This window comes from Pseudophryne corroboree, chromosome 4 (genome assembly GCF_028390025.1).
Source record: "Pseudophryne corroboree isolate aPseCor3 chromosome 4, aPseCor3.hap2, whole genome shotgun sequence".
In the NCBI taxonomy this organism is placed as follows: Eukaryota; Metazoa; Chordata; class Amphibia; order Anura; family Myobatrachidae; genus Pseudophryne; species Pseudophryne corroboree.
The window spans coordinates 535,052,403-535,066,095 of record NC_086447.1 but is presented as its reverse complement, the minus strand read 5'-3'; the positions used below and the strand labels follow the sequence as shown (position 1 = coordinate 535,066,095).

Below are 13,693 nucleotides of genomic sequence, written 5' to 3'. Positions count from 1 at the left end.
TGGTCTCATCTTTTCATGTGAACCAACCTATTGTCGTGCCTGTGGGTACACGGGACTTGGAGGATTCCGAGTCCCTGGATGTAGTCAGGGCTTTGAAGATTTATGTGACCAGAACGGCTAGAATCAGGAAGACTGAAGCTTTGTTCGTTCTGTTTGCGGCCAACAAGGTTGGCGCTCCTGCTTCAAAGCAGACTATTGCTCGCTGGATCTGTAACACGATTCAGCAGGCGCATTCTACGGCAGGATTGCAGTTACCAAAATCGGTTAAGGCCCACTCCACTAGGAAAGTGGGCTCTTCTTGGGCGGCTGCCCGAGGGGTCTCGGCATTACAGTTGTGCCGAGCAGCTACTTGGTCGGGGACAAACACCTTTGCAAAGTTCTATAAGTTTGATACCCTGGCTGAGGAGGACCTCCTGTTTGCTCAATCGGTGCTGCAGAGTCATCCGCACTCTCCCGCCCGTTTGGGAGCTTTGGTATAATCCCTATGGTCCTTACGGAGTCCCAGCATCCTCTGGGACGTTAGAGAAAATAAGATTTTACTTACCGGTAAATATATTTCTCGTAGTCCGTAGAGGATGCTGGGCGCCCGTCCCAAGTGCGGACTTCTTCTGCAAGACTTGTATATAGTTATTGCTTACATAAGGGTTATGTTATAGTTTTTCGGTTGAACCGTGGCTATGTTGTTGTTGTTCGTACTGTTAACTGGGTAAGTTTATCACAAGTTATATGGTGTGGCTGGTATGGATCTCGCCCTTAGATTTACAAAAATCCTTCCTCGTACTGTCCATCTCCTCTGGGCACAGTTTCCCTAACTGAGGTCTGGAGGAGGGGCATAGAGGGAGGAGCCAGTGCGCACCCAGAGTCCAAAGCTTTCTTAGAGTGCCCTATCTCCTGCGGAGCCAGTCTATTCCCCATGGTCCTTACGGAGTCCCAGCATCCTCTACGGACTACGAGAAATAGATTTACCGGTAAGTAAAATCTTATTTTTTTCTCTCTTACGTCATAGAGGATGCTGGGGACTCCGTAAGGACCATGGGGTATAGACGGGATCCGCAGGAGACATGGGCACTATAAAGAACTTTAGATGGGTGTGCACTGGCTCCTCCCTCTATGCCCCTCCTCCAGACCTCAGTTAGATTCTGTGCCCAGAGGAGACTGGGTGCATTACATGGGAGCTCTCCTGAGTTTCTCTGAAAAAGAATTTTGTTAGGTTTTTTATTTTCAGGGAGCACTGCTGGCAACAGGCTCCCTGCATCGTAGAGAGAAGCAGACCTACTTAAATGATAGGCTCTGCTTCTTAGGCTACTGGACACCATTAGTTCCAGAGGGTCGGAACGCAGGTCTCACCCTCGCCGTTCGTCCCGGAGCCGCGCCGCCGTCCTCCTCACAGAGCCGGAAGATAGAAGCCGGGTGAGTATTAAGAAGAAAGAAGACTTCAGTTCTTCTGAGGTAACGCTGCGCGCCATTGCTCCCACACACAACACACACTGCAGGCACTGATGGGTGCAGAGGGGGCACCCCGGGCAGCAATAATAAACCTCTAGGACTGGCTAATATAGTTATATAGGCAAGAAAAAAAGCCATTTGTTTCCCCCAGCACCCTGAATCATAACCGTCCCCAGATATAAATTCCACATGATAACAGAATTCAGAGATCTTCGTTACACATATTTGCGCAAATGTGTGAATAAGCCCCAAAGCCGCATCAAGGCGTCTCTGTATATTTGGGGTCCCTAGCGCTATATCTAGGTGCATGGTGTGGCACCCCAAAATACCAGCATAAGCCAGAAAGCCCAGCGTGGCATACCAGTGAAAAAACTATAGTGTTAATAAATTAGTATATGTGTAACAAAGATCTCTGAATTCTGTTATCATGTGGAATTTATATCTGGTTACGGTTATGATTCAGGGTGCTGGGGGAAACAAATGGCTTTTTTTCTTGCTTAGAAATACCCCTCCCTTTCGAGCACCTGAATGATATCACTAAGCTAATTGAGCATCTACCAATATATGTGATAGTTATATAGGCCTCGGAGGCAGTAGATTATACAATCCCCCGCTAGTATTGAAAATTTGAGCGGGACCGAAGCCTGCCGCTGAGGAGGCGGAGCTTGATCCCACAGCTCTAACCAGCGCCATTTTCTCCACCGCACACTGCAGAGAAGCTGGCTCCCCGGACTCTCCCCTGCTGAACACTGTGACAGATGGCAAAAAGAGGGGGGGGGGGGGGGGGGGACGGGGGGACACACTTACAATTGGCGCAGTGAGGGTGTGTGTGTGTGTGTGTGTATGTATGTATATATATATATATATATATATATATATATATATATATATATATATATATATATATATATATATATATATATATATATATATATATATATATATATATATATATATATATATATATATTATACACAGGCTGAGTATCCCATATCCAAATATTCCGAAATACGGAATATTCAGAAATACTGACTTTTTTGAGTGAGATACTGAAACCTTTGTTTTCTGATGGCTCATTGTACACAAACTTTGTTTAATACACAAAGTTATTAAAAATAATGTATTAAATGACCTTCAGGCTGTGTGTATATGAAACATAAGTGAATTCTGTGAATGTACACACACTTTGTTTAATGCACAAAGTTATAAAAAATATTGGCTAAAATTACCTTCAGGCTGTGTGTATAATGTGTATATGTAACATAAATGTATTCTGTGCTTAGATTTAGGTCCCATCACCATGATATCTCATTATAGTATGCAATTATTCCAAAATACGGAAAAATCCCATATCCAAAATACCTATGGTCCCAAGCATTTTGGATAAGGGATACTCAACCTGTATATACATGCGCTGTTTATATGGGAATTTGATTTCCAGTGTCAGTTGGCGCTGGGTGTGTGCTGACATACTCTCTCTCTGTCTCTCCAAGGGGCCTTATTGGGGAACTGTCTCCATATACATATATCCCTGTGTGTGTGGGGGTGTCGGTACGCGTGTGTTGGCATGTCTGAAGTGGAAGGCTCATCTAAGGAGGAGGTGGAGCAGATGATTGTGGTGTCTCCGTCGGCAACGCCAACACCTGATTGGTTGGATATGTGGAATGTTTTAAATGCAAATGTGACTTTGTTGCATAAGAGATTGGACAAAGCAGAGTCCAGATATAATACATGGAGTCAATCAATGGCATTGACGGTGTCACAGGGCCCTTCAGGGTCTCAAAAACGTCCCCTATCCCAAATAGCAGATACTGATACCGACACAGATTCTGACTCCAGTGTCGACTACGAGGAGGCAAGGTTACACCCAAGGGTGGCCAAAAGTATTCATTATATGATTATTGCAATAAAAGATGTTTTGCATATCACAGATGACCCCTCTGTTCCTGACACGAGGGTACACATGTTTAAGGAAAAGAAACCAGAGGTAACGTTTCCCCCATCTCATGAGCTGAATGAGTTATTTGAAAAAGCTTGGGAAACTCCAGACAAGAAACTGCAGATTCCCAAGAGAATTCTTATGGCATACCCTTTCCCTGCACAGGACAGGGTACGGTGGGAATCCTCGCCCAGGGTGGACAAAGCTTTAACGCACTTATCCAAGAAGGTGGCGCTACTGTCTCCAGACACTGCAGCCCTCAAGGATCCTGCTGATCGCAGACAGGAAACGACTTTAAAATCAATTTATACACATAAGGGTGCTTTGCTCAGACTGGCAATCGCATCGGCTTGGGTTTGTAGTGCGGTAGCAGCTTGGACAGATAACTTGTCAACTGATATTGATACCCTTGATAGGGATACCATTTTATTGACCTTAGGTCACATCAAAGACGCAGTCTTATATATGAGAGACGCTCAGAGAGACGTTGGGTTACTAGGTTCAAGGGCCAACGCTATGGCGATTTTAGGCTAGGCGACCACTGTGGACCCGCCAATGGACGGGTGATGCCGACTCAAAGAGGCATATGGAAGTTTTGCCTTACAAAGGGGAGGTTTTATTTGGGGAAGGTCTCGCGGACCTGGTTTCCACAGCTACCGCGGGTAAATCTACTTTTTTGCCTTATGTTCCCCCACAGCAAAAGAAAACACCACAGTATCAGATGCAGTCCTTTCGGTCGCACAAGTCCAGAAAAGGTCGAGGCTCTTCCTTCCTCGCCAGAGGTAAGGGTTGAGGGAAAAGAATGCCTGCTACGGCTAGTTCCCAGGAGCAGAAGTCCTCCCCGGCTTCTACTAAATCCACCACATGACGCTGGGGCTCCACTGAGGGTGTCGGTGGGGGCACGTCTTCGACTCTTCAGCCACGTCTGGGTTCAGTCGGACGTGGATCCTTGGGCGATGGAAATTGTATCCCAAGGCTACAAGCTGGAATTTGAAGACGTGCCTCCTCGCCGATTCTTCAAATCGGCTTTACCAGCTTCTCCCCCAGAGAGGGAGATAGTTTTGGCTGCAATTCAAAAGCTGTGTCAACAGCAAGTGATTATCAAGGTTCCCCTAATACAGGCATGTCCAAACTGCGGCCCTCCAGCTGTTGAGAAACTACACATCCCAGCATGCCCTGACACAGCTTTAGCATTCTCTGACAGCAAAACTGTGTCAGGGCATGCTGGTATATGTAGTTTCACAACAGCTGGAGGGCCGCAGTTTGGACATGCCTGCCCTAATACAACAGGGAAAAGGGTATTATTCAACCCTGTTTGTGGTCCCAAAACCGGATGGCTCGGTCAGACCCATTCTAAATTTAAAATCCCTAAACCTGTACTTAAAAAGGTTCATTTTCAAGATGGAATCGCTCAGGGCAGTTATCTGCAGCCTGGAAGGGGGGGATTTTATGGTGTCACTAGACATAAAGGATGCATACCTTCACGTCCCCATATATCCTCCTCATCAGGCATACCTGAGATTCGCTGTACAGGACTGTCATTACCAGATTCAGACGTTGCCGTTTGGGCTTTCCACGGCCCCAAGGGTTTTCACCAAGGTAATGGCGGAAATGATGGTGCTCCTGCGCAGGCGAGGAGTCACAATTATCCGGTACTTGGACGATCTCCTGATGATAAAGGCGAGATCAAAGGAACAGTTGCAGAAGAGCGTGTCGCTCTCCCTGAGAGTGCTGCAGCAGCATGATTGGATTATAAATCTACCAAAGTTACAGTTGATTCCAACGACTCGACTATCTTTCTTAGGCATGATTCTGGACACGGAACAGAAGAGGGTTTTTTTCCCGATGGAAAAAGCCCAGGAACTCCAGAACATGTTCAGAGACCTGCTAAAACCAAAAAGCGTGTCAGTCCATCAATGCACTCGAGTACTGGGGAAAATGGTGGCGACCTACGAGGCCATCCCCTTCGGCAGGTTTCATGCGAGGACTTTTCAGTGGGACATTCTAGGCAAGTGGTCCGGGTCCCATCTTCAAATACATCAGAAAATAACCCTGTCCCCCAGGGCCAGGGTGTCTCTCCTGTGGTGGCTGCAGAGTGCTCACCTTCTAGAGGGTCGCAGGTTCGCCATTCAAGACTGGGTGTTGGTGACCACGGACGCGAGCCTCCGAGGATGGGGAGCAGTCGCACAAGGGAGGAATTTTCAGGGACTATGGTCAAGCCAGGAGGCTTGTCTACACATCAACATACTGGAATTAAGGAAGCAGAGAATCTTCTTCGCAACCTACCGGTTCTGATTCAATCAGACAACGTCACAGCCGTGGCTCGTGTAAACCGCCAAGGCGGGACAAGGAGCAGAGTGGCAATGGCGGAAGCCACCAGGATTCTGCGCTGGACAGAATATCACGTAAGCGCTCTGTCAGCGGTATTCATTCCGGGAGTGGACAACTGGGAAGCAGACTTCCTCAGCAGACACGATCTCCATCCAGGAGAGTGGGGACTTCATCAAGAAGTTTTTGCAGGGTTAACAAGTCTTTGGGGACTTCCTCAAATAGACATGATGGTGTCACGCCTCAACAAGAAACTTCGGAGGTATTGTGCCAGGTCAAGGGACCCTCAGGCAGTAGCGGTAGACGCCCTGGTGACACCGTGGGTGTTTCAGTCGGTCTATGTGTTCCCTCCTCTTCCGCTCATCTCAAAAATATTGAGAATCATAAGACGAACAAGAGTGCAGACAATACTCATTGTTCCAGATTGGCCTCGAAGGGCCTGGTATTTGGATCTTCAGGAAATGCTCACAGACGATCCGTGGCCTCTTCCTCTCAGAGAGGACCTGTTGCAACAGGGGCCCTGCGTGTTCCAAGAATTACCGCGGTTACGTTTGACGGCAATGCGGTTGAACGCCGAATCCTAGCTGGGAAAGGTATTCCGGAGGAGGTCATCCCTACTCTGATAAAGGCTAGGAAGGAGGTGACGGCAAAACATTATCACTGTATCTGGAGGAAGTATGTATCTTGGTGTGAAGCTAGGAATGCTCCTACGGAAGATTTCCACTTGGGCCGTTTTCTCCACTTTCTACAGACAGGAGTGGATATGGGCCTGAAGTTAGGGCCGAAATCTGTACCTTAATGGAGCCTATCTATATTCTTTCAGAAGGAATTGGCTTCTCTCCCAGAAGTCCAGACTTTTGTAAAGAGAGTGCTGCACATCCAGCCTCCTTTTGTGTCCCCAGTGGCACCATGGGACCTTAGCGTGGTGTTAAAGTTCCTTAAGTCACACTGGTTTGAACCTCTTCAAACAGTTGAGTTGAAATTTCTCACTTGGAAAGTGGTCATGTAGTTGGCCTTGGCATCTGTGAGGCGGATGTCCAAATTGGCGGCTTTGTCTCACAAAAACCCCTACCTGATTTTCCATGTGGATAGAGCAGAGTTGAGGACTCGTCCTCAATTTCTGCCTAAGGTGGTTTCATCGTTTCATATGAACCAACCTATTGTGGTGCCTGTGGCTACGGGGAACTTGGAGGATTCCAAGTCTCTTGATGTAGTCAGGGCCTTAAAAGTTTATGTAGCCAGGACGGCTCAAGTTAGAAAAACAGAGGCACTGTTTGTCCTGTATGCTGCCAACAAGATTGGCGCCCCTGCTTCTAAGCAGACTATTGCCCACTGGATCAGTAACACGATTCAGCAGGCTCATTCTACGGCTGGATTTGCCGGTACCTAATTCGGTAAAGGCCCATTCCACTAGGAAGGTGGGCTCTTCTTGGGCGGCTGCCCGAGGTGTCTCGGCATTGCAACTTTGCCGAGCGGCTACTTGGTCGGGTTCAAACACTTTTGCTAAATTCTACAAGTTTGATACCTTGGCTGAGGAGGACCTCATGTTTGCTCAATCGGTGCTGCAGAGTCATCCGCACTCTCCCGCCCGGTTTGGAGCTTTGGTATAATCCCCATGGTCCTTACGGAGTCCCTAGCATCCTCTAGGACGTATGAGAAAATAAGATTTTAAACCTACCGGTAAATCTTTTTCTCCTAGTCCATAGAGGATGCTGTGCGCCCGTCCCAGTGCGGACTAAATTCTGCAAGACTTGTATATAGTTATTGCTTACATAAGGGTTATGTTACAGTTTTGATCAGTCTCGGGCTGATGCTGTTTTGTTTCATACTGTACACTGGTTTGTATGTTCCAAGTTGTACGGTGTGGATGGTGTGGGTTGGTGTGTATCTTGCCCTTAGATTAACAAAAATCCTTTCCTCGTACTGTCCATCTCCTCTGTGCACAGTTCTCTAGCTGAGGTCTGGAGGAGGGGTATAGAGGGAGGAGCCAGTGCACACCCATTCTAAAGTCTTTAGAGTACCCATGTCTCCTGCGGAGCCCGTCTATACCCCATTGTCCTTACGGAGTCCCCAGCATCCTCTACGGACTAGGAGAAAAAGATTTACCGGTAGGTTTAAAATCTTATTTTTTTGTAAAAGGCAATAGAGAAAGGATAGAGAGCATCTGATTGGTTGCTATGGGCAACATCACTAATTATCAGCTACTGGGGTACAGCTGCTGACCTCTGAAGATAACCTAATGTATTGAATTCTTGCTGTTTCTACATGAGGCAGATATGGTATTTTTTTTTCTGCTGTATTTTTAACTATATTGCATGCTTCGTTGTGTTGGGCAACGCTTACTGCACTATTCTCTTTGTAGGGACTTAGGAAGTTATCTACATTTATTTTTTTTGCATATTACATTTGATGTGTTTTATCTCCCAGAATTTCTTTTGTGTTTCTGATGTGTTTTTCTGCACTATTTCCTTCTGGGACTTACGAAGTTTTTCTGGTTTAGTACTTTCTGTGCTCTTGTGCTTTATGGAGAAGCCAGATAAAGTTGAGCTAGGAGCAGCTATTTACTTTACATGTACTAAATATGCTGTTGGAGCATCTTGGGCTGTGCAGCATAGCACTGCTGTGGAGCAATTGTGCAGGACAGCAACCTAGTCATCTGTGCATTTTCCTAAAATTCTACTGTTGCCACACATTTGGAGCGCGTGACGCCAGTGTTGAGTGGCCGGTACGGGCTGCGCTCCCCCCCCCCCCCCCCCCCCCCCGCACCCTCCATTAACTGGCTTTGGAAATTCCAGATGGATGCAAGAGGAAATATGTCTTTGTTTTTTTGTTTTTTTCCCTTTTCCTTTTTACACCCCATAAAATCCTTTCCTCGAACACCATCCTGGCGGACGCTGATCTCCCTCACTGGCTTATCTGGGTTTCTTACCAGTTTACCTGTTAGCCTTACAGGTGATTTAGTTTACAATGGCTCATTCTGTTTTTTTCCTTTGTGCGGCTTTGCTAAACGTAGACTGAGGTGCTGCTGGAGGCGGAAGAAGCTAGATTGAACTGTGCTGCTACAGGGGGAAGATTTGAGCTATTTTAGAGCCAGACTCTAAAGCCCACACTATATACCCAGAGGTAATGGAGCGTCCCCCAGATGGACTTCGAGGAAGGGATTTTACAGTGAGTAAATTAATGATAAACCCATCAGTGGAAAATGCAGCTTAATCATTGCATGATCGTTTGGAATTATAGTAATTGTGATTAAACGCTATTGGAATTCTTGCGTCAATGTTTGTCTAACTAGCTTGTTAGGATCATTTAGAAATGCAATCTCCATTATTCATATTTTTTTTTTTTCCCCCTTAATGTAGAAGACCGAGGTCATCGAAGAAGCATTTGCTGGGTGAGTACCTTGACATTTAATTTGGTCTTTTAAATTTTACACCTGTTTTCTTTAGCAAGTTTGTCCTTGCCTAGAAGCTAGCCAAAAAAGTTGAATCGGAGAGGTTCAATATAGTATGTGTCCTCCAATGCATTTATTACTTTAGAGGGAAATGTAAAATGCAGGGCCTTGTTTATTTTTTAATTTCTGTTTATCTGGATCCTGGAAAATGTTACTGGATATCCACGGTTCTAACTTAGGGCCTGATTCATTCCTGATTGCTGCTGTGCGTTCGATCGGGTACTAACTGCACCGCAATATGCACGTGTGTCAGACAACAACAAAGGGCATCGCTGCTCAGCGACGGGGTGGTGTGGAAAATCCGATCGCATGTACGTTTGCAAGGTGATTTACAGGAGGAGGCCGTTTGTGGGTGGTAACTGAGCTTTTATTGGGAGTGTCCGGAAAAAAACAGGTGTGCCCAAGCGTTTTCAGGGAGGATGTGTGACGTCGGCTCCGGCCCCGATTAGCCTTTTCTCATTGCACTGTAGGAGTAAGTCCTGGGCTGCGCAGAAACTGCACACTGTGGGTTTTTGCAGTTCGGTGTACTCATGGGATAGCATACTTGCACGGCTAATTTACACTCCCCCTGGAGGTGGCGACTAATCGCAGAACAGCAAAGTTTGCAGCCCAGCGATCAGGTCTAAATCACCCCCTTAGTACCTTTTTGTAGAGATGGTCTTAATCTTCCTTCTCTTCCAAAGAGGAGGGTGAGCTTATGATGGAATTGGATATTGAGGGTGACTACTAGAAATGGTAAACAAATTAAATATGGGTGAATTCATCCAAAAATAGTGCACCTGTTCTAGGCTGACACTTTTCTAATATGATCTTATAGTTCTCTATGATACCCACCGAATGGTCTAACCTGCGTCAAAGCAGAAGACCGATAGATCACCTCTGATTCTGTATGTCTACGTTGGGAAATGGAAACCTATTTGTTTCAACATGAAGGCATATTCTGCCAGATCAACAAGCTCTCAGCTGAGCCAATGTATTGGACAGCTGAATAGTTCTCTGACCAATGTAATAATTTCTCATGTACGTAAGACTTGGCAAAGCTTGTTCTGATGGAAACCAACCCTCCAGGTACAGACCATCTTTCTATCTCCAACTTGTTCCAGTTCTCAGCCTGCAGCTTCTTGCTCTCCTGACTCGAGCATGGGTCACCTCAGCTTCACAATCCTTATTTCTCTTACGTTCTAGAGGATACCAGGGTCCATTTAGTACCATGGAGTACAGACGGGTCCACTAGGAGCCTTGGGCACCTTAAGAAATCAACAGTGTGCGCTGGCTCCTCCCTCTATGCCCCTCCTATCAGACTAAGTTTAGAAAATGTGCTCGGATGAGCCGGTTAGGGAAGCTCCTGAATAGTTTTCTGCATTTATAGTCTTTGTTATTTTTAGACAGGGCTGGTTGGCACCAGCTTGTCTGCTTCATGGGACTTGGGAGGGGGACGGCCCAACCTCCTATAGGGTTAATGGTCCCGTTCCCCGCTGACAGGACACCGAGCTCCTGAGGGAACCATTCGCAAGCCCCACCACGACGAGCGTACATTTCCGCAGCATGCAGCCACTCCTAACAGAGCCAGAAGTTTGAAGAGCGGTGAGTACTATGCCGGCATCCCGAGTTAGGGGGTTGCCGGCTATTATGGCAGCACAAGGGAAGGAGCGCAGCTCTGAGTGCAGACTGCGTCTCCAGGCTCAGATCAGCATTGCGGAACTGCTATAAGGGGTGAGCTGAGCCGGTTTTAAACAACTACCCACAGTGGCATAGCGCTTACAGGGGTTCTGACCCACTGTTAAGCACCAAAATCAACTCAGCCAGTATCAAAAACCCGGGAAGACCACGTGCCATTGAGGTGGCGGGGCTTCACTCTGAGCGGATCCAGCAGCTCACCAGCACCATTTCCCTTCTGCAGTTTACACAGACAGATTAGCAGGGAAGCGCAGCTCCTCCACAAGGACTCCAGATTACCTCAGCAGTACCAGGGGGTCATACCAGGAGAGAGGGAGCAATGCTAGAATAATAAGGGTACTTAGTGGGCAACCCAGCTAAGCTTGGCATTAGCTATAAGGGCGTGGTGTGGCTTGCTACATCATACTGTGTCTCCATAGAGGGCTGTGTGTGGGTTAACTGTGCTTTTAACCGTTCTCCTGTGTGGGTGTGTTCTTTCACATTTTACAGTGTCAAAGGAGTGTGTCTCATGCACGGCAGAGTGTTTTTCTTCCCCAGGGGGATCACTACAGTGTACTCAGGATAGTACATTCTCAGGCTAGTGGGTACGAACCAGTATGGTTGGATTCATTAAAAGGGATGATCTCAAATATTTCACATAAATTGTCCCAAAATGAGAAAGAGATGCAACACTTAAGACAGTCTGTGGATGACCTGATGAATAGAGATTCAGTGTCCATACCAACGTCTCAGACCCCTACCATTTGTTCACAAAAGTGTACACTGGCCCAAAACCTGCAGGCTGACACTGATGATGATGTATCAGACGCAGAGGAGGGTGAGGTGACTCGGGAGGGGGGGGGGGGGGGGGGGTGCAGCTCTGTCACAAGGAATACAGGCCCTGATAGAAGCTATCAGTGACGTCCTGCACATTCCTGACAAAGTGACAGGAATCTTATTTTAATGTAAAAAAGAAATCCTCTGCTACTTTCCCTGCATCTAAGGAATTAAATTCCCTACTTGAAGAAATTTGGATTAATCCTGACAAGAAGTTTAGATCCCTAAAAGGTTACTGGCATCCTTCCCTTTTCCTCAGGATGATAGAAAAAAAATGGGAAAACCCACCGATTGTTGATGTATCGGTATCTAGGTTGTCACGTAAAATAATCTTACCTGTCCCGGGGGCAGCCTCCTTAAAGGACACTGCTGACCGCAAGATTGAGACCACTCTCAAATCTCTGTACACAACTGCGGGGGTGGCCCAAAAACCCACTATAGCTTGTGCATGGATCACTAGGGCCATTGCAAAATGGTCAGGTAACCTAATTGAGGGGTTAGATTCCTTACCCAGAGGGGAGATAGTTTTACTCCTACAGCAAATACTCTGCAAATTTTATAGTAGAGGCCATAAAAGAGATACGTTTGCTCCATGCACGCACCATGGCCATGGCAGTGTCGGCACGCAGGGGCCTATGGCTACATCAGTGGACTGCGGATTCCAGAAAAGATGTGGAAAGCTTACCATTCACAGGTGAGGCCCTGTTTGGAGATGAACTGGGTACATGGATATCCAAGGCTACGGCGGGTAAATCTACATACCTTCCTTCCGCAGCCCCCCCAGCTAGGAAGACGTACTCTGCTCCAACTCTGCAGTCCTTTCAGACAGCAAAATTTAAAAATAAAACCAAAGGTTCTTCTACAGCCTTCAAAGGCAATAAAGGTAAACCCAGAAAACAAGCAACTGCAGGTTCACAGGAACAGAACTCAGGTTCTGTTTTCTCAAAGACTGTGGACCGCACTGCCTGGACGACAGGCAGGAGGGAGCCCGATTAAGAGATTTCAGTCATATATGGGCGACATCATGTCAGGATCCCTGAGTCAAAGAGCTCATCTCCTGGGGGTACAGACTGGAGTTTCAGGAACTCCCAACTCACAGATTCTTCAAATCAGGCTTGCTTGTTCCAGTTCCACCTCAGCTACAGAACAAAGGTTATTATTCCAACCTGTTTGTGGTACTGAAACCGGATGGTTCAGTAAGACTCATTTTAAACCTCAAGTCACTGAACCTGTATTCAAGGTGTGAAGGGTGTTCAAGTTCAAGATGGAGTCTCTGAGAGCGTTAAGGAAGGGGAATTCTTGGTGTCTCTGGATATCAAGGATGCGTACCTTCATATCCCAATCTGGCTGCCTCATCAGGCTTATCTAAGGTTTGTATTACAAGACTGTCGCTACCAGTTCCAGGCCCTGCCATTTGGTCTCTCCACGGCACAGAGGGTGTTCACCAAAGTGATGGCAGAGATGGTGTTTCTTCTCCGCAAGCAGGGAGTGAACGTAATTCCGTACCTGGACGATCTCCTGATAAAAGCAGCATCCAGGGAGTGGTTGTTGGACAACATTGCCCTCTCAGCTCGACTTCTCTGGGATCACGGGTGGATTCTAAACCTACCAAAATCTCACCTAGAACCAACACGGAGGCTTCCGTTCCTGGGGATGATACTGGATACGGAGGCACAGAAGGTATTCCTTCTTTTGGAAAAGGCATTTGTAATCCAGTTGCTGGTGCGGGATGTTCTAAATCCAACCCAGATATCGGTGTATCTATGTATTCGACTTCTGGGAAAGATGGTAGCCGCTTAGGAGGCGCTGCAGTACGTAAGGATCTGTTGGCCAAATGGTCTGGATCGCATCTCCACATGCACCAGAGGATACGTCTGTCGCCAAGAGCCAGGATTTCTCTTCTGTGGTGGCTTCAGACTTCCCACCTGACAGAGGGCTGAAGGTTCGGGATTCAAAATTGGATTCTGCTAACCACAGACGCAAGCCTCAGAGGTTGGGGAGCAGTCACCCAGGGGGAACACTTCCAAGGAAAATGG

At 47.0% G+C, this 13,693-nt stretch overlaps 1 protein-coding gene across 2 annotated transcripts in view; it reads left to right on the top strand.

Annotated features, from left to right (window-relative positions):
• MED23 (mediator complex subunit 23) overlaps positions 1-13,693 on the top strand; it is a 226,154-nt gene that overhangs the window by 20,894 nt on the left and 191,567 nt on the right. For both annotated transcript variants that reach the window (XM_063917304.1, XM_063917305.1), the window contains exon 2: positions 9,073-9,104. In XM_063917304.1, coding sequence (XP_063773374.1) covers positions 9,073-9,104 — 32 coding nt within the window. The remainder of the gene's footprint in view (positions 1-9,072; positions 9,105-13,693) is intronic.